The 21813-nt window shown below is 41.2% G+C and overlaps 1 protein-coding gene across 7 annotated transcripts in view; it reads left to right on the forward strand.

Moving 5' to 3' along the window:
• The window catches only part of dlg2 (discs, large homolog 2 (Drosophila)), a 119037-nt gene that overhangs the window by 89986 nt on the left and 7238 nt on the right, over positions 1 to 21813 (forward strand). For 6 of the 7 annotated variants that reach the window (XM_028466275.1, XM_028466279.1, XM_028466280.1 and 3 more), the window contains 6 exons: positions 2233 to 2347; positions 2465 to 2641; positions 6785 to 6860; positions 9317 to 9413; positions 19231 to 19281; positions 21134 to 21235. In XM_028466275.1, coding sequence (XP_028322076.1) covers positions 2233 to 2347; positions 2465 to 2641; positions 6785 to 6860; positions 9317 to 9413; positions 19231 to 19281; positions 21134 to 21235 — 618 coding nt within the window. Of the gene's footprint in view, positions 1 to 2232; positions 2348 to 2464; positions 2642 to 6784; positions 6861 to 9316; positions 9414 to 10520; positions 10567 to 19230; positions 19282 to 21133; positions 21236 to 21813 lie in introns of all 7 variants that reach the window. The other variant, XM_028466278.1, reaches the window with a different exon arrangement.

Raw genomic sequence — 21813 nt, forward strand, 5'->3', positions numbered from 1 at the left:
GTTTTGTTCCATTATTTATCTATATATGTGTGTGTGTGTGTGTGCGTCTGTGTGCAGATTCCCTGAGGCGTACATATATAATTAGCTTCTTTCTTCGTTTTGGCAAATATACCTTTTATATCCTATATGTTGTGAAATGTGTAATATTTAATAAATGTCATCCTTCTACTGCTGAGGTTGCATTTTTCCCGTTTCACCACATCTAGTGTGTATGACGGTCAGAGCTACTGTAGAAGTGTGCTCACACGTTCTCGTCAACTTCCTTTTTTATAATAAATCCCAAACGTTGTACGCAGCGTTTATGAATGAGGCCCCTGCTCTGCTCGTGTTTTGGTCTGTAAGGCTTTTATTTTTTTATTTCAGGATGAACCAAATGTCCATCCTGTAGATCAGTGACACAAATAAAGATGCTGGGCTGTTTAACGTTTCTGATTTAAAAAAAAAAAAAAAAAAAAAAAGCTTACATCATCTCATCCCACTTTCTACTAAACCTGTAGAACTCCAAACGCTTTGGTTAGTTCTGACCTTGACCTGTTTCTAGCTCACACATTATATTTCTCTATGCAGTATTTATGTCATGTTTTAATGTATTTGGTCATTGAAAATGACCAAATACATTGTTCTCGTTGGAGTTATTTTTCTTCTGCAACCTGCCCTAGACTATTAATGCAGCACTAATAACACACACACACACACGTCATCTCATAGGGACAATGTCAAGGATGTGCAGTTGACCTTTTTTGGAGCCATAATGTCAAGGTCGGGTCAAGTGTCAAAAAACTAAATTGTCCATATCTCTATGAATATTTATTGTACAAGTTTGATGCTCACATTTATGAAAAGCTCATCTAAAGTGACATATTTTATTTAACTGGATCAAAGCTGTACCACCTACCAGTAAAAAGATTAGTAGGGGTCAAAGTTCATAACGTAACAATAAAAAACTTTTTTCCCTATAACTTGGCCACAAATTGAGATCCAGTGCTCAGACTGGTACCATTGAACAACATTTTATTTCAATGTGTGACCTTGACCTTTGTTCAAGGTCATATTTAAGGCAGAGTTCAATTAAATTAGTAAAAAGAACAAACTTGTTAAGAAATCCAGATACAGGTGGTAATTTTTGCCAATTTTTTCAAATTGCCAAATACGTATTTGCCTTGCTAATACAGGTCTTGCCTAGTTTTTTTTGTGATGTGATCATCACTTATATAACACAGGGTTATTAGATTATTAAGCTCCACTCTATTTGATAGAAGTTGAAGTCAGAATGAACCGGTTGGTGAAAAAATCCATAATTCAGACCAAAAATAACACTGTTGCTACAGAAAGAAAAGAACACAGGTATGAAGTTGCTGGTATTGTTAATGGTTAAATTAATGAGATTTTACAAATATTAATAAAAATATTAAATATTAATTTATGGGAGAATAAACAGACACTCTGATCACTTTCACTTTATTAAGGCTCAGACCTTGTCTGTGGCTCTGACCCTGCGTTCATACAGATCAGCCTACATCATAAGGTGGACAATATTTATATTTTATATTATCTTACAAGACTGATGTTTTCTTCATCACCACAGAATAAATGAATGAATTTATCAGTCTGCATGCTTTATATACAGTAGGTCAATCCATCAGATATAGATCTATATGCTTCCTATAGGATGTCATCGCTAAATGAAGTTACCATGGTGATTTACCTCGGTAAGAAGTTACCCACCGTCGTAGCACAGGACACACGTAATAAATCCCAGAAGTCCAGCTTTGTAGTACAGGCCCTTAGTGTTTGTTTACAGCAGACATAGGCAACTGGTGGCCCGGGGGCCACATGTGGCCCTCATTCTAATTCTGTGCGGCCCCCAAGACAAATCCATTGTAATTCAAGAAATTGTAAGTAATATGAAGACCAACATAATACACAAAATAACTCAAAAACACACAAAACAGCAACAACAAAAATCCCAAAAAACATTTAGAAAAATGCACAAAAAAGACTCAACAACAATAATTACACAAAATGACAGAAAAAAAAGTCAAAAACGGCAGAGATTAACAATAAACAAAATGCAAATATAACACAAAAAATAACTCACATTTTTTTGGCCCCGCTGTGATAGAAGTTGCCCATTCGTGGTTTACAGGAACGTAACGACAATGAAAGCAGATGATTTGATGTATTTCCTTACTTTTGTAAAGTTCAATCCCAGTTTTAACTGTGTCCTGGCAGATTACGGACGGTTTGAGGCTAAAATCCACGACCTGAGGGAACAGATGACCAACCACAGCATGAGCTCTGGGTCAGGGTCCCTGAGGACCAATCAGAAGAGATCTCTTTATGTCAGGTTGGACCTTTGTTGCTTTGTTGTTTTATCTTCACACTGAATCACGTGGTTACTGTTATTCTGTTCTGCTGTAATTATTACACAGAGAAGTATGTTTTTTTTTCTTTTGATGAACAGGGCCATGTTTGATTACGAGAAGTCAAAGGACAGTGGTCTCCCCAGCCAAGGACTGAGCTTCAGGTACGGAGACATCCTTCACGTCATCAATGCGTCTGATGATGAGTGGTGGCAGGCCCGTAGAGTTACTCCACATGGGGACAGCGAGGAAATGGGCGTCATTCCCAGCAAGAGACGGTAAGAATAGAATAGAATAGCTTTATTTGTCATTGCACGTGTTACAGAGCAACAAAATGTCATTTCAGTTTCATCCTGTCAAAGAAAATCACATATAACACACATAACATGGGAGGACAGGAGCGGGAGAACTGTGGTGCCCCAGAAGGGCAACAGAAGGAGAGGTGAAGGGGGGGTGGGTAGTGGGTCTGGGGGAAGGGTGTTTTGGGCAGGGTCCAGGGCGGAGAAGAGGAAAAGGATTTCCAGCCACTGGGGGGTGTGGGCGTGTAGCCTCTTCTGGGTGCTCCACTGTGCCTTTCCTATTGCTAGGAGGGGAGGGAGGGCGGACAGAGAGCCAACAAGGCGTTGAAATATAATTCCTTCGCTTCGTTTCCAAAAACAGTCTGATGACACGTGACGACCTTGAATAGATCCAGTTCAGAACAAAGTTCCAGGTGACGTTGAGGAGAGTAAGTAAGTAAACTTTATTTATATAGTGATTTTCACAGACAGAGGTCGCAAAGTGCTGTACAGTGAACACAATGAAATTCAAAACAATAAAAAACGCAATCATAGAAGCAGCTTTATTGGCTCTGGAAAGCCCTTTTAAAATAAAGAAGTCTTTATCTGCTTTTTAAAAGTCTCAACAGAATCAAGGGAGAGCAAGGACAGAAGAAGTTAATTCCACAAACGGGGCGCAACAGCTTTAAAATACTTGTCTCCTCGAGTTTTGTGACAGGTTCGAGGAACCAGGTTTTAGCCTGAAGACCTCAGACTCCGAACTGAAGTGTAGGGCTGGATCAGATCACTGGTATAACCTGGAGCTTAAAGTTCACTCTGAAGGCCACAGGGAGCCAATGGAGAGACTTCAGAACAGGAGTAATATGGTCTCTCCTGTTGGTGTGGGTCAGGAGCCTCACTGCAGAGTTTAGAACATACTGTAGCCGGGTCAGCTGCTTCTTATTTAGGCAGGTGAACAGGCTGTTACAATAGTCCAACCATGATGACACAAAAGCATGTATATTATGCAGTTGAAAGAAACAGTTCTCTAATAACTTTGTGCTGCACTAGAAACATGTCGCCATCAAAGATAACTCTGAGGATTCGCAAACTGGTTTTGACTGACACGCTCAGGTCTCCCAGGTGTTGCTTAATACCAGGGATGACACTGTCGGGGGCAACAATGAGTGTCTCAGTTTTCTCTGAGTTTATTTGGAGACTGTTCTCACTCAGCCACTGCTTTACATGGGACAGGCACTCCATTAAAGAGATACATTTGTGGACTTCAGAGACGAGATGTTCAGTTGTATGTCATCTGCGAACAGTTTATAAGATACATCACTGAACCTCTGAATTATCTGTCCAAGAGGGAGAAGGTACAATAAAAACAAAAGTGGCCCTAGGACAGAGCCCTACGGAACACCCCAGGTTAGTTTAGCTGACCTCGTCATGATGTGAGTGACTGACACACTGAAGCTCCTACCTGTCAGGTATGAGGTAAACCACTCTTGTACAGGACCTGAAATTCCCACCAGATCCCGTAGCCGATTTACCCATGATGCAGTGGTCAACCATGTCAAAGGCCGAGGACAGGTCTAGCAGAACCAGTACGGTACACCTTGCTGAGTCAGTGAACATCAGAATGTCATTGGACACTTTTCAGCAGTGCTGTTTCAGTGGAATGCTGCTTTCATAACCCTGACTGAAATCTGTGGTAGATGTTGTGATGTTCAAGGAAGGATGTTAGTTATTTTGCTACCAGCTTTTCCAGAGTTTATGTATCTCTCTCTATCTCTTTATTCAATCTAAATCTATCCATTTATGTAGCTGGTTTTTATTGACATTTTTTTGTTTATTTTTTTATATTACTCTATTACCACACACACACACACACACACACACACACACACACACACACACACACACACACACACACACACACACACATACTTGTCTGCACATGCTGTCAAAGGTCAACACTACAAGAAGTGCAATCATTATGAGACAGCAATGCATGTTTTGTTATTGCAATAAAATAAATTGATTAATTTTATTGCTTAGTTGTGACCATCACCAGCCCTCCCTAAGGAAGGGTAAGAAATCTTTTTATTATAGGGAGGATATAAAAAGGGAGAGCAGTGTTACACCTAAGTGGAGGGGGGGAGAGGAAAGGGAGCAGGGAGGAGAGACTCATGGTAGGAAATGGAAAGGGTGAGGAGAATAGATTGTTTTACAGTGAGGGTGAGATGTGAAGTTGTAGAATATATTGTGCTTATTATGTTGTGTAATCAAGCCAGTATAGTGACAAGTGAGAAGCTTAGCTATAATGGTGGTGGCTGTGAACAGGGGGAATGAGTGAGTGGTAGTACCTAAAGCAGGTATTTGGGATTAACGTGTCTAAAGTTAAGCCCAGTATGAGTTTTATCCCACATCCCAAGGCGTGCCAGTGCATCGTATACCAGTATATGTGCAAATAAACCGGGACCGCAAACCCAGGAACTGCCTCGGGCCCGCAGATGCAGCCAGGCCAGCAGAAAGAGTGGGGGCCAGGGATCCCCAGGCCACCCCCCCACGGCCGAGCAACCCCCCAGACGCCCCCAAGATCCCAGGTCTAGAGGTAGCCACCGTCCCCACACACATCCGAGGAAGCCCCAAGCAGGCGAGCACCCAGCGCATCCCGCTACCGACTCCAACCCCCAACCCCAAGGCCCCCCGCCAGAATCCCGCTTCCCTACCCACCCACACCCAAGCACCCAACCCCCGAGGGGAGGGCCCAGAGAGCCCCCCACCCGAGATCCCAGCAGAGGAGCCAAGGCCCACGCCCAGCAGACGGCCAGAGCCGCGCCGAAACGGGCAGCCAGCGGGCACCCCCAGCCCCACCATCCAGCCCCCCAAGGGTTGGGTATGTGAGTGTGATGTAACAAGTGGGTGAGCCAGACCAGCTGGGAGTGTGTGATGTGAAGTCTCCATGTAGGAGGCCTGTCTGGTAGGAGCCCGGCCCGTCCACATGGCGGGCCACCGGAGAGGGTAGATGGCGCAGACGGGCACGTGGCACTGCGGGCCCCAGGGACGCGCTGAGCAGCACAATCGGAGACCCCCCGCGGCACCCCCCCGAACCATGCTGGCCATACGGAGCACGGGCGGACCCCCCCCAGGCGGAGCCAGGCACCCGCCGCATTCACCAGCAGTCCAGGAGGCGACCCCTGCCGCCAGCCGGCCCAGAGCGGCCCGCCCCGCCAAAGCAGGTGGTGGCCAAGCAGGAGAGAGGCCAGCTCCCACACCAGGGCCAGCACAGGCCCGCACGACACCATGACATAGCACCCTCCATAGGTGGGCTGCCCCGGCCCCCCGACGAGAGAGGACGCCACCAACCACCCAAGCAGGGCCACCCCGCCAGCCACGGACCGATAGGCAGGCAAACCCATGCACCCCCAGCCAAGCACCACAATCCCACACCAACGTCGCCAGCAGAGCCTCCAACCCCTCCCACGGAGGCCACCCTCAATCACCCACGCGCTGACATGAGACACCCCCGACGCCAGCACAGCTCGGAGGACAGAGGGCCCCAGCCACCAGCCCCACCCCTCCCAAGGCGGCGCGGTATCTCGCTGAACCGCGGCCAGACCCCGGGCAGGCGGCGTGGGGCGCGCCCCAAGACGCCTAACCCAAAGACCCACCCCCGGGACACCCCCGCCCAGACACGGCACCCACGGGGCCCGGCGCCCCCAGCCAACAGACCAACCACTCCCGACGCGGATCCGCCAGGACATACATTGCATTGCATTGTATTGTAATAGTTAAATTAAAACTTTCATATTTGTCGTCTATTGTTGTATTTTTATATGGGTTCTGTCTCTGTTATTGTTGTTAGAAGTTCATAAATAAATGAATAACATCTGCAAGGCAATCTTTTCAAAATTAACTTTTTGCTCGTTCAATTAATCTTTTATGATCTAAATGACATTCAACAGAAAAGTTTAACATCATAATAAATGGACAACCACAAAAAGTACCGTTTTCCATTGTTCTCTAAACAGAGGTTACGTTATCAAAATAGACAAATTAAACCAACACCACATGTGAGTAGCATAACATTAAATAGTAAATGTTTCAGGAAGGCGTGTGGACATCACGTCGTTCATTCTTTGTGTCTGAACTCTACAGGGTGGAGAGGAAGGAACGAGCTCGGCTAAAGACGGTGAAATTCAACGCTCAGCCTGGATCGTTTGACCTCAAAGCCGTAAGTGTTTTAGTTTCAGTTCGTCTCATGGTTTTCACTGCTACATGTTTACTGTTCACTTCTTCATGGCACAGCTGGATGTTTTCTTCATATATGCACCAATCAGTTCATTTTATTTTGTATGTGTTAATAAACAGTGATCTGATTTAACTGTTAATCTCTGCTAATCTCAGGAAAACTTCATGCTCCCAAAACAAAAGGAAGATTCAGAGAATATTCTGTTACTTTGTAGCAATAACAAACACTAGGGTTGAAACTGTTTAAAAAATGTAGTAATTATGTTAAATTATCCCCTTACGTCTTAATTCTTAATTTTATGAACAGGTTTTTCCTTTATCTGGTTTTTGGGCTGAGAACACATTCCATCACTAATATAAGTTGTACACAATCAGTCGTCTTCCTTTTCATTCCTCACCTTCATCAGTGTTGATTTTCATTTAGTTTTAGTCATTGTATTTTGACTAAAATACAACTCAGTTTGAGTCGACTAAATCTGTTACAGATATATTATTAATGTTTGTAAACACACACAGACATATTTGATATGATCAATAAATCACATGAGTTCTGATTGGACTTTGTTTCATCTGATTAAATTATAGTGACGTTTTTATTAATAACAAATTATACTGTAAATATATATTTGATCTAAATTATTCATAGTCTTGTTATTGGCACTTAAAAAAATGTAAATGAACACTGCTTTGCATCATTTCATGCTTTCTTCGTATTTTTTGCTTCCTAACTTTGCTTCTCATCATTTGTTTAACATCTGTCATTGCGTGGTTTTAGAAAATTATCTTCTCCTCTCGATTTTACTTTGAAAATCTCTGTTGCAACCGTGGAGCATCAACAAGTGGCGAAATCTGTACGTTCTTATCACCATGCGTTAGGATGACCCGAAAGATTTAGAAAATCAGAATGTTTTACTGCCGAGTACATATACAGTGGTTTTTACACAATATAAGGAATTTATTTTGGTGGAATGGTGCAACATTAAATATAGAGAAAAAACAAAAACAGAAATAAATAATAGCAATGAAATGTAAATAAGGAGTGTTAAGAAAAACAAAAGAGCAAATAATCACTGAACAATAAGTCTTTTCACACTCAGAAATCTCACTCTGGTTCAGTTCTCGTGCATGAGGTCAAAGGGCGAGGGATAAACTCGCCATAGCTGACGGCGTAAACAGAGATTTAGATCATTTTTGCCCCATTGGAGCATTGATTCTTTGAAAAAAAAATTGTGGTATCAGTCTCCAAGGTAGAAATGCCGAGTTAGCTGCTAAAGCTAATGCTGCTAAAGCTAATGCTGCACACAAGCTAAAAATTCAAGTTTTCCCTGCTTTTTATACAGTGACCAATCAGCTAAACAGTGATGTTTTACTTATCGACCTGTTTAGTGTCCATCTTGTGCACTTCCTTTAAGGCACACTGTGTAACTTTTGGCCACTTGGGGGCGCTAGACTGGTAACTTTCACACCAGCGCCCCTAGTGGCCACAAGCACCGCAGCACTGTCACAAAAATCAACAAACAGTCAGTCGGGCCAGCCTCTCTTGTCTTTTGATTGTGTATGCAGACACTAGTTGACCTGTAACTTACTTCAGGATAAGGATTGGTTCTAAGGGCTGGACTCGTGACGCGGCTACAGTCTATGGGCTGGAGGAGCCACCGCCGCCCTCCTCTCCCCGCGGCTGGAGTACCGGGGGGGGCGGTGGTGGTGGCAGCTGCTCCTCAAGCCCATAGAGGCTAAACTCTTTTCAGCTGCCCACAGCAATGGCGCCGGGTCGGGAAATGCCCGTATGTTGTGACATCACGTGGGAACTATGTATATGCAAGCCTGTGGTCACGTGACTACCGTAAAGTGTCACCCAAGAACCAATGCATATATGTGACTAATCATCAGTGATGTGAACAGTCTATGTTCATAGCTCTAACCTGATCACATTACAGGGAGATGAGACATATGTTAAGTAGTTTACTGAAGACCCAAACCCCAAAGAACTTTTTCCCAATTTTGAGGAGCTGTTATGTCCACCAGATAGGATGTATAGCAGATCTTTTTCTATATTCTGAGGGAATAGGTGGAGCTGTATTACTATACCACATTTATCTATCCTATGTGATGGAGTTCCTGACATATTGGAAGATGAAAATGGAAGAAAAACAAGGACGCGAGAAAATCGACACATACCACCCCTCACTAAATTGGCCATACTCCACTAAAAATGTATTGATCCGATCAAACAAGAAATGTACAGTGTGATTATTGAATAATCACAGAATAATTTTTGGGACCAAAGCTCTTCTGATAATTATCTCTTTTAATTAGCGTTGAAACCAGTGAAAGTATTTGAGGAGCTTGTTGACGTCCCACTTTGTGGAAGCAGTGGTTTTTGTTTGCATGATGTGACCGATGTGTCTGTTTGCTCCACACTCTCTCTCCCCTTCACAGTCATTCACTGACAAACGTAAAAAGAATTTCAACTTTACACGAAAGTTCCCTTTCTACAAGAACAAAGATGGTGAGCAGGATGGCAGTGACTCTGACCGTAAGTAAAGGCTCCTGGACACACACGTGCTTCTCTGTCACTGGGTCTGGGACGTCACACGAGTCCTTTTCACCTCTCCTGTCCACTTCAGTCAGGTGATCAAACCTCAGAGAGATGCTGGAGAGATTAAAGCTCCTAAACCACCATAACCACTTCTCCCTTTAGCTGTCTTTTGTCTTTAAAGGGATCCTCCACTGTTTTTACAAATGTGGCCTAAAATCCTATAAATGTACATATCAGTAGATCTATGTCTAACAAAACACGTTATTATTCACCATATTCTATTAATTGCCTTTTAAAAATGGGACTACTTTACAGTTTTGGAGCCTGCGTTCCTCCATCTTGAAATCACATGATTGATGATGTCACACGGCCCCACTGCCTGTAAACGTCCCATTGTTTTCTATTGGAGTGAATAATTCAGCCTGATTTTTACAGCATTTAGCAGCTTTTTCAGTTAAAATGACAACTTGTGCTGCTTTTGGTTGATCTAAATCAGTGGTTCCCAAACTTTTCACATTCCCGCACCCCTTCAGACCTTTAACCTGAAGCCATGTACCTCTTCTCTGGTTCACTGTCTACTTCAAGACTACTACGAGTTTGAACTGTCGCCCCAACTGTTTTTGTTTTTCTTCGGTAAACATAAGAGGTTTACATCGACATCTTTAACTTTTACTGGTTTTTTTTAGAGCAACCAAAAGCAGCACAAGTTGTCATTTTAACAGAAAAAGCTTCTAAATGATCTAAAAAAATCAGGCTGAATGTTTCACTCCAATAGAAAACAAGGCAGTGGGGCCATGTGACATCATCAATCACGTGATTTCAAGATGGAGGAACACAGGCTCTAAAACTGTAAAGTTGTCCTATTTTTAAAACTTAATGAAATGAAAATAGTGAATAATAATGTGTTTTTTTAGACATAGATCTAATAAGTACATTTCAAAGGTTTTAGGCCACATATAAAACTTGCGCAGTATTTGGCTCCCTCTTGTGGTGGCGGAGCAGAAGTGCAGGACCAGACTTTAACAGGCCGTCCTAAAGCCTTTGTTGATGTTGTGGCTGTCCTTCTTTCTCTTTTGTCTTGGCTTCACTATGGACGGCCATTAGGACATCCTAGGAATAGGTGATGAAGGTTATGGAACAAAGACATTCAGTAAGTTGCTCTCCAAAATGATCCAACCCCCAGTGTCTCCTGTCCAATCAGGGCTCATCTGTTTGGCTTATTGCATGCTGCAGGATTCAGACTGAGATCTGCTGCTGGTTTGCAATATTTCGCCCTCAGTCAGATTGCATGTGTATTTTACTGCATCAATTGTAAAACATACTCTAGAATAAAACTGTATTCTTTGATGAAAAAGCTCATATTTAATCCTTTTAGGTTTATTTGGGGGGTGGGGGGGGGGGGGGGTGTCAGTGCAACATCGTCATAGAATAACAACAAACACTGCCAATCTGCGCTGGCTACTGACGACAACTACTGCAAATTCTGGTTATTTGTGATGGAATGCAATATATATGATATGCTGTAATAGTACTGAGTTGTGGTGTGCAGGTGATGGGTTTAGCTAACACTCACTGTAATTAAAAAGCCTCCACACTCACTCTAGCAAATCAAATATTCAGGCTTCTGCTGTCTATGCACGAGAGTTCTGCTTCCTGCATGTTTTTAACCCTTTTAATTTAGAGCATGTGTGAAGCATGTCACAGAAATAACTGCGTGTTGATAATTCATGAGGAAATCTTTGGGATGGACTGAAATGTTGACTCTGTTTGCTGTGGCTGCATGAAACCATTGTATTTAACATGTGGGTGTGTTTTCTGCACCTACTGCTGGAACACAGACATGAACATAGAAGAACAGTCATGTGGAGACAGGACCATCTATAAGGGGGAATAAAGGGGAGACATTTTTGGGGTCCATCCATAAAGTCAGTAAAATGATGGTCCATTGTTCTATGAATCTGTGATAACCACATTTATTTATTGTTCTGAATAATATCCACTGTTATCCAGGAACGTTTACTATTATTTGGGCCATAGTATATAGTCATCTTAAAGGGATCCTCCACTGTTTTTAAAATGTGGCCTAAAACCTTTGAAATGTCTTTATTAGAAGATCTATGTCTAACAAAATGCATTATTTTGCACCATATTTGTTTTATTAACTTTAAAAACTGGGACTACTTTACCCTGTGCGCCGCCATGTTGAAATGACGTCATTGGTGACGTGGTTAGCCCCTGTTAGCCCTTTGTGTTCTATTGGAGTGAAACATACAGGATCATTTAGCAGCTTTTTCAGTCAAAACGACAACTTGTGCTGCTTTGGGTTGTTCTAAAAATCAGTAAAAGTTGAAAAAAATTGATGTAAACCTCTTTTATTTACTGAGAGATGATAAATTAAAACCGTGACCTGAAAAAATCTGTGGCCACAGGAGGCGACAGTTCCCACTCTGCTGTTTCCTAGACACCATTAAGAAGAGAAGAAGAGCTTCATGCGCATTAAATAAAGGCAACCAGGATTCACTGCTGCTCAGTAGAGTAGCAGTGGATTTATTTATTTAATGCACACAGCGATGACCTATTGTGTCTTGTCCTCCTTGTTCAAGGTGTCAATGGTCGTCTTTTGGACAACTGTCAGGTCAGCAGTGTTCCCCATGATTGTGTAGACCTACAAAACTAGACTGGAGACCATTTAAAGGTCTTTGCAGGACACCAAGTGTCTTCAATATTAAACCTCTCCACAATATTCTAATTTTCTGAGATACTCAATTTGGGTTTTTCATTAGTTTAATTAGTCAGTTATAATCATCAACCTTAAAAGAAATAAACACTTGAAATATGTCAGTCTGTGTGAAATGAATGTATACATTATACAAGTTTCACTTTTTGAATGGAATTACTGAAATAAATCAACTTTTTCATGATATTTTAATTATATGACCAGCACCAGTAGATCTTCTAATAAGGACATTTCAAACGTTTTAGGCCACATTTGTAAAAACAGTGGCGGATCCCTTTAAAGATGTAAATCCTTGTTTCAATCAGAAATGAAATGGTTCAAAGTGACCAAAATTGGTTGAAAAATGGGATTTTTTAAAATACCTCAGAAATTGGTAGAAATTTGCAAATTACAGTGGTCAGAAATGGACAGAAAAAGTGGTAAAAAGGGTTCAAAGTGTCAATATTGGAACCATTAGTAGGAACAATTCATTTAAACTGGCAAATAATGGGCATGAGAAATAGTAAAATATTAGTATAAAAGATAGCATAAAAAAATAAGCATGAAATATGGTGAAAAGAGGATTAAAGTGACAATAATGGGTCAACATATGTGACATTATGTGTAAAAGTGGTGGAAAGGATCTTCGTCCTTCTCAGGGTCAATCGCTATTAGACGTGAGATGCTTCTCTCTGATTGGCTGTTGCAGAGAAACAATGACAAAAACCTAAGCTGACAGGATAGTCGGAGGTTTAGTGACTTTTGACATCAACTCATGATGCAAAGATGGAAATACCTTTGGACAATAGAAATACATTTACCCTAAGACCAAGGCCGGATTAGCAACACCAGGGGCCCTGGGCACTGAGACTCACCAGGCCCCTTCTCTAACCTAATACTCACACCAATTATTTTATATATATATATATATATATATATATATATATATATATATATATATATATATATATATATATATATATATATACTCGCCTTTCCAGAATGAGAAATCAAGCACTGTCATCTCTCTCACAAATTACACAACAACAATGAAATAAAAAAAATCATCACAGCCCAGTGCATGGCTAAGGATTATGACAATAAAGTGTTCACATTAAAGCACCCAAGCAGAACCTCCACCAGTACTTCTCAAATGTTACTGACTGAAGATATAACAATGCCATCACATAACACAACTGAGTGCAGGTTGCATTCTGTCACCAAGTCAGCTGGATAACTTAACACTGCAAAAAAACAAATATGCAGCACTATAACTCTCTGCATCACACCACAATGAATTATGCAAGATACATGTTGTGCAAACAGCATAATAGAATAAGCAAAATACATGTATTATCTGCACAATCATAAGAGTTTATAGTGGCCTACTCACTTCACATAAAGCACAATGGTTCTTACCTTTAGAAGTTCTTCTTTCTGGTCTTTTTCTTTGCAAAGTTGCAAATCAAGTCCTCAAAGTCCAGCTCCCTCACCAGCTCAGATTCTATGGCCATTAAGGACAGTGCAGAAAGTCTCTTCTGACCCATAGTTGTCCTGAGTTCGTTTTTTATTCTTTTTAGTTGTGAAAAGGACCTCTCTCCCTCACAGTTGGATACAGGCAGTGTGAGAAAAAGCCTGAGAGCAACAAATACGTTGGGGAAGGTTGTCTGGAGTCCATTCCTCTGCACAATCTGCAATAGATTTGCAGGTGTCTTATCTTGCTCAGTGCTGACAAAAGACCTAAACTGGATCAGCTCATCAGATAAAGAATTATCCAAGTCAGATGGATATGAAGATGAGAGAGCATTGGCCCGTTTGAAGAGATCAGTGTCCGCACAGTCCATGTCAAATAGGACACCAAAACGATCATTAATGTCTTTATAAGCATCCAGCCGTTTCTTCAGTCCTGACAGCAAACTGTCAATAATCACATTGAATGTCTCAACTTGGAACTTTTTACTCCCAGTGAGCACCACTTCATTGTCAACTGTCTCATCATCAAAGGTTTTTCTTTTACTCACGCGGTGGGTCTCGGATTGGTAGGCCTGTGTCACACCTGTGATGGCCCGGGCAGATGTCTCAAAGTCACCAAATTGTCCTCTTAGTGATGCAACATAAGTGTGCAGTGACTCCAAAAGCCGCACAGCAGTCATCAGGTCCATCTCTCTCTTCTGTAAGCTGTTGCTTGTCAGCTTGAATCGTTGCAGCACAGTGTCCCAAAACATGGTCATGAGCGCGGTCTCCAGCTTCTCAAGCTTGTTACACAGCGCAGCGGCCTCCCGCCTTGTGTCCCGTCGCTCTTCATCGTCCGAGGCTACCATCTGTAAGGAGCTTGCTATTTTAGCATAATTTTCAGAAAGAGCTCTGGTGGAGTCTCCTCGGCAGCTCCATCTTGTACAGGAGAGGGATTTTAGCGTCAGTGAGATGTCTGCAGTGAACACCTTATTCCATCGGTGGGTGGAAGCAGAGCAAAACGCATATAGTGATTGAAGGAAGTCAAAAAACTGGCTTGCTCCCCGACAGCTATTTTCCACACTATTCACACCAACCAAGTTCAAAGAATGTGCGGCACAAGGAATGTAGTGCATTAGTGGGTTGTTCTTCTTGAGCTGAGCTTGCAATCCATTATATTTCCCTGACATGTTTGATGCATTGTCATAAGCCTGCCCACGGCAGTTAGAAAGATCCAGCCCCAAGTCACTGACCATCTTGATCACACATTCAGCCAGACTTGATCCAGTGTGACTGTGAATTGGTTCGAATCCGATGAATCGCTCAACCACTTTTCCTGTCTCACTCACAAATCGGAACACAAAAGTTAGCTGGTCCACGTGAGACATGTCAGGTGTAGAGTCTACTATAACAGAGAAATACTTCGCCTGCTGAAGTTCTGTAGCAATGGCTTGCTTTGTTTTTTCTCCCATTAAATTAATAAACTCCTCACATATAGTTGATGACAAATATGAAGGCTTGCCACGACCCTTCTGACCATACTTCTGCAAATGTTCCTTTAAAAACGGATCAAACTGTGCAAGCAGCTCGAGGATTCCCAGGTAATTGCCATTGTGAGGAGATCCCAAAAGTTCATCATCTCCGCGGAAGGGAAGCCCCCTTTCACTCAGAAATTTAATCACGGCAACTACACGCCTCAAAACATCCTTCCAGTACTGACCTTCTGCTTCGATCTGTCTCCCAAGAGAAGCATCAACAGTGCCCAGATGTTTGCTGCGATGTGCAAGTGAAAGCATGCATCTTCGGTGCTCCCCACTCATTTCATGCTCCGTTATTCGCTCCGGGTGTTTCCAATCGCTAAACCCCGCAATAAATGCATTGTTGCATTGTGAAAACACTTTGCAAGGAAAGCAAAAAATATCTCCCGTTGATGGTGAATATATAATCCATTCTCGTGGAATAGCTTCCCCATTGTAAATGCGCCGGGTCAGAGCGTCATTAGTAAGGGAGCGCGTCTTTCCCTCTGCTTCGTTCCCCCTCCGTGAAGCAGGATATTTAGCCGCCCGATTTTGAAAGGCTGAGATTCCTTTAAATAAAATTTCCTTGCGGGTGCTTTCTGTAAGCGATCCCCATAGTGCAGGGTCTTCAGATATTGAGGAATTACCTTGTTCCGCTTGCTCTTCATTCATAGATGCCGCTTCATTTTCTCCGGTAAGGATAGTTGCCGCCGTTAGCTCAGGCTGGGCATCACTGGTAGAAGGCGCTTCCAAGCTAACATTGCTGCTGGCTAGCTCGAAACCCTCCTCTTCAATTCTAGCTTTTTTGAAAAAGCTGTTAATTGGCATAACATTTTTTATAGCTGTCGCTTCCTTTTCCTCCTTTTCTTTTTTCTTCTTGCGCTTTGCGTGTCCGCTGGGCTTTTTGTTGATGCTGCTGAGGTCCATTTTCCGCCACTTTCCACTACATACACAATATATGGAAACCACCTGCTAAGCCCCACCCACCATTATCATTAGCCAATCTACACAATGCATTGCCACCCGCTCCCAATCATTACCTGTCAAGTCAACAAACTGACATATAAGGGAGACAATCACGAGAGTCCATTTCTTGTAGACAACCATTATTTTATTCTGATTGGACCATTATTATTTCTGCCGGCAGAGGGCCCCTCTATGCCCGAGGGCCCCTGGGCACGTGCCCAGGTTGCCCATATGGTAGATCCGGGTCAGCCTAAGACACAGTGTGATCACACTTAATACCTATTTAAAATGCCCACCGACCATACATGAGAGGTCCATAATTGTGCTTATGTTATAGCTATAATGGGGTGGTCCTTAAACATGTGAAAAGGTCTTACCCCCTCAATTTGTTCCTTTGTCTATAATAACATCACAGAAACAAACAAAAAGATCATATTTAAGTATTTACTGGTCGCTCAAGTGCTTCACAGTTTTTAATATGCAGACATTTAGACCAGGGATTCTCAACTGGTGGGTCAGGACCCAAAAATGGGTCGCGGACCTGTACTGGATGGGTCGCGGACAGCTGGTCACTTACTATCTCTCAAATTGTACTTGTCTTTTATTTTGAAAGAAACTTTTATTTTGACAGACATGCTGTGAATTGTATGTTGCACAGGAAAATATATAGATTTATGTTTTTTTTTTTTAAAATACATATGTGTGTTTTCAACAGCTATTTTTGAAAAACTACATTTGGTTGGTTGAATTCTAAAAAAAAAAAAAAAGAAAAGTGAGGCGATTTAATGATCATGGCAAAATTTGGGTCCCAGGGTGAGACCAGTTGAGATTTAGACATTCACAGAGATTTCAACCACTATACATCTATGATGTTTCTGTAATTCCACATGATATTCCAGTTAAAATAAATGATGTCAGGTGTTTTCACAATAAAAATGTAGACAATTAAAATGCAACATCCAAACACATTGTTGAAGAGTCAGATATGTGTCCATACTGTCAGTGATACTGATACATCTGAATGTCCAGTCACACAGATCTGCTTCTTTTTCTCCCAAAACTTTTTATTGACACTTCCCATTGTCCCAATTCTTCCTGGTTCTCATTGTGCCAGAAAAAACTGCACCGTCATGATGATGATGAAGAAACAACCCCAGCGACATGTCTATCGGTAATAATAATAATTACTTGGATTTACAGTATATAGCGCTATTTTTGAGGAGACTCAAAGAAACCGTTATTTATTCACATCAATCACACTGGTGGTGGTAAGCTACGTTGTAGCCACAGCTGCCCTGGGGCATACTGACAGAAACATGGCTGCCATTGGGCACCTATGACCCCTCTGACCGCCACCAACACTCAAACTCAATTCATACCCATTCATACGAGGCAATGTGGGTAAAGTGCCTTGCCCAAGGACACAATGACTGTGATAGAGCGTTTGGTTATTAGACGACCCACTCTACCACTCATCCATCTGATCAATGTGCCGTATTGGAACTTGTAGACCCAACTTCATCCTGAGACCAGGTTGTGACAGCCATGGCTGGTGGGATTCTTTCCCTCGCTTTGGCAGGAAAATGCTAATGTCACTATCACTGCCTATTGCATGCTACAAAGCCTTGTCCCAATAACATCAGAACATTTAGGAGCTGAAGTGCATGAAATGTCTATTAACCATGGTAATTCAACTAAAGTATTCCATGAGCATACAAGTAAGGAGGAACACTCAATGAACACAAATGTCAAATGTAATGTTTGTACATTTTTCTTCAACATTTTTGCCGATTTCAGCAAATAAACATACCGAAGATTTCAAAGACATTGAGCTACCTCTAAATATTGTTCAAATGTGCTCATATTTGACCAGCAACTTTCTTTTAAATTTAGGGGTTAAGACCTGGGTGTTTGTGAACTTCAAAAATAAGAACCACCCTAAGCTATATTGACAAACTTGGTGTCAGAGTGTATATTTTTTAGATCAAGAAATCCCATAAAATAGGTTTCAAGTTTAAAACAGTATTCCCCTTTTCATTCAAATTTGAGGTAAAAAAAAAAAAAAAAAAAAAGTTTTTTCATTGAAAAAATATATGCCAAACACTGTCCATTCACAACTTTATAGTGTTGATGGATTTAGAGCAGTGGTTCCCAAACTGGGGGCTGTGATTCCTTAACCCGCAAAAAAAATATTTTGACACCAAATTTCCAAACCTCCCGAGTATTTCTGGCAAAGTGGCGACCATTTCTGAAAAAATGCGTCTTTTTCCGACACAAATTCAATTCAATTCAACTTTATTTGTACAACGTAAATTACAACAAAGTCATCTCAATGCGCTTATAAAAATATAAAATTCATAATAAGAAAGAAAAAACCCAACAAGATCCACATGAACAAGAATTTAGCGACAATGGGAAGAAACAACTCCCTTTAAACAGGAATAAATCTCTGTTAGAACCAGGTTCAGAGGTGGCAGCCATCTGCGTGGACTGGTTGGGGTTAGTGGACAGAAGGACCAACAGAACAGGATAGAGAGATAGAACATAGACTAGCTGAGTCGTGAACCATTGATGAGGAAATGACATCATCAGCTTCACGACACCTGAAACAGAGCAGAGAGAGAAGGACGAGGAGAAGACACTGACTGCAGAAAAACATGAGACATTATTATCAAGTCAGCCTGTCTTGGCCTTGGGCCTCACTCCCAGTGGCCGAGTCAGCACTTATTATAAAGGTGATCAATCTCTTCCTGTTTATTGATAAGCTAAGGTCTGTAAATACGACCGTTCACAGACGAGTCTATGTCCGCTCTAGCGGTTAGGTTATGTGTGATCTCACTTGTGTTTTAGATACATTTATCTGTATCACCTGTAGGTACTTCCATAGCAAAGGATTTGCATCATGAGATAAAGTCCAAGGTCTATTCTTTGTGTTTAACCTCCCGACTAGGAGAGAAAACGTAACGAGGAAATCTATAGAAATGTAATAAGTAAGTAAGAAATATCTCTAGAAAATAATCCTCAAGTAAAGTACAGACACATATTTATACTACTTAATTACAGTACTTGAGTGAGTTTACTTTGTTAGTGTGAACCAATGTTTATAACATGTGGTCTACGGGTGGATCTCTAACTGATGAGGGTTTTGTTTTGAATCCAACAGGAAGTCAAGAAGACTCCATTCTGTCGTATGAAGCTGTGCTGAGACAAGAGAGTAAGTGGAGATATTTATCAGAGCTTCATTAGTTATGCTTTGATTGATTAAATATATGTGGAACGTACGACTCAGGAGTTTAAAGGTAGACTTACTTATTGAAAATGGGGCGGAGCCAGCTCTAGATCTCAGTTTTCTGAGGGAAACAGAAACAATGTTTCCTCACATACAGTATGTTAATCCATATTTACAAGATGGCGTCATAGGAGGAGTTTGAGATTGTTGTCAATGAGGGGGAAAAAAAAAAAAGTTAAATGTATAGATTGTCTCAAGATTCACGTCATGTTTAACTTATATAATAATGCAGAAATGATCAGTAACATAATTGATAATGTTGACTACAAAAATGTGCCTTTACCTGTAATTTAATGTTGTAAATATGTGATAAAATCAGGTCGGCGGCCGCTTTCTGCTTCATTTTTGCTGCTGTACCGTACATGACCTGCTGTTGCACTTCACCATTTACACTGTGAAGAAGAATTGCACAACAGAAGAAGAACCAACCTAAAGGCTGCGTCCGAATAGTCCCTCCTATCTCCTTTCCTATGCACTGTTCCTTCACCCCCGGACATGTTTGAGTGGTGGCCATGATAAAAAGCATCCAAGTTCTCTTTAAGCTCAGGAAAAGAGGCTCAATGCTCCCTTTATAACCTCCTTTAGCCTAGGGAACACTGATGAATCCTTTACCAAAGGAGACTACATAATGCTGACCCACAATTCTTTGCAGCGACAACATTTAAAGAGACACACTCACCCGAGCGTTTGTAGTTTTTTCACCATGGCAGACGTCACTAACCTTCGCGGCCGTCAGATTATTACGTCACCTAGTGGAAGTGAGTCTGATTGTCAAAACAAACGTGATGGCCTTTTCCTAACTCCTCTCCTAACGCCTTTCCTTAACCCCCGTGACATCATCCACGGGGTTAAGGAAAAGTGGATAGGAAAGGAGATAGGAGGGACTATTAGTGTCGGTGCCTGATCATTTCAGATCCTTTCAACACATGCACGTAGACTACGTCACTTCCTTCACTCGTAATCTTTACGACAGAGCTCCTGGGACGTGATATTTGAATGTAAACCGACCATACGACGTTTGTTAAATACTTTAATAGTACACATGTAAATATGTGACTGTTTATGTGGCGTTTTTAGTTGTTAATTAAAAAAAAAAACACACAAAAAGGAAAAACCACCGCACGATGATGTATACAAAAAACAGATCAAAACACAATACACAACAATTAAACAAGCAATTAAAAACCAAACAGACAATAAAATAAATAATCAAATAAATTGAAATGAACTCAAAACACACATTTCTAATTCTTTTTCAATAGCAGGGTTTCAAACTTTGAAATAGTGCACGAACTGCCGTAAAATAGGCTGAATGGACACATGCGTTGAAAGGATTGGGCACTGATGGTCTCATATCACTGAAAGCTTATACTACACACCTGAGGTAGAACTAACATCTCTGACATGAAACTAACGGCAATATATTAGAATCAAAGCAGCAGAAAACTATTCTATGAAAAAAAAATCTTAATTTTTCAACATGGCCTTGAAAGGAAGACAATGGTCACATGACTCGTGTGCCAAAAAATAACTTGTATTTTTATAAGAACAACAAATGAATTCATATATATGTTTTACAGTTACTGTGTTTTATGACACTTAAAATATTTGTATATTATATACATTATATTAAGAATTGTATTTTATCAAATAAATTTAGGAAAACTGTAATGAAAGCATTTGACCTCTAGGGGTTTATCAACGATCGCCTTCAGACGCTTCTTAAGCAAGTAATAGAATGAAACCTTAGTAAGACCCTACTGTGTTCTTCCTACAGTTTCTTATGCCAGACCCATCATCATCCTCGGACCGATGAAGGACAGAATCAACGATGACCTGATATCAGAGTTCCCAGAACAGTTTGGATCCTGCGTTCCACGTGAGTACTGACTATATACATGACTGAAAGTGATACATGATGAAGGAAATAAAGTTAAACTACCGTTTTAATATTAATAATGTGTTCACTGTACACGTGTAACACGTGTCAAACTCAAGGCCCAGGGGCCAAACCTGGCCCTTTAGAGCCTTCAATGTGGCCCTCAGGTGAAAGTAAAAAAAAGAGACAACATGAATAATTGTGTAAATTACCAACTAATTTAGTTACAGACGTCTCAGGCTCTACTAATAGACACATTCAATTAAACGTCACAATATTGTCAGATCTCACAGTTTTCCAATCCATTTTTTCCAGTCATTTTTAATTTAAAATTGTTGAAAGAACTCTGAATTTTTCCAAAATCCTGCAAATTTCCTCAAATTATTCCACTAAAGTCACCAAATTAAATAAAAGTTGCTCACAAAATTAGGGAAATTTAAAGTAAAGATCCTGCATTGACTGATACAGTATATGTCACTTATTGCCTGGATATTGTCACTGCTGTGCATTTTTACATATCATTTATGTATGCAGCGCAAACTCAGGCAGAATAATGTTGGTGAGTCATTTTCCCACCT

The sequence above is a fragment of the Gouania willdenowi genome, chromosome 14, assembly GCF_900634775.1.
Source record: "Gouania willdenowi chromosome 14, fGouWil2.1, whole genome shotgun sequence".
NCBI lineage: Eukaryota > Metazoa > Chordata > Actinopteri > Blenniiformes > Gobiesocidae > Gouania > Gouania willdenowi.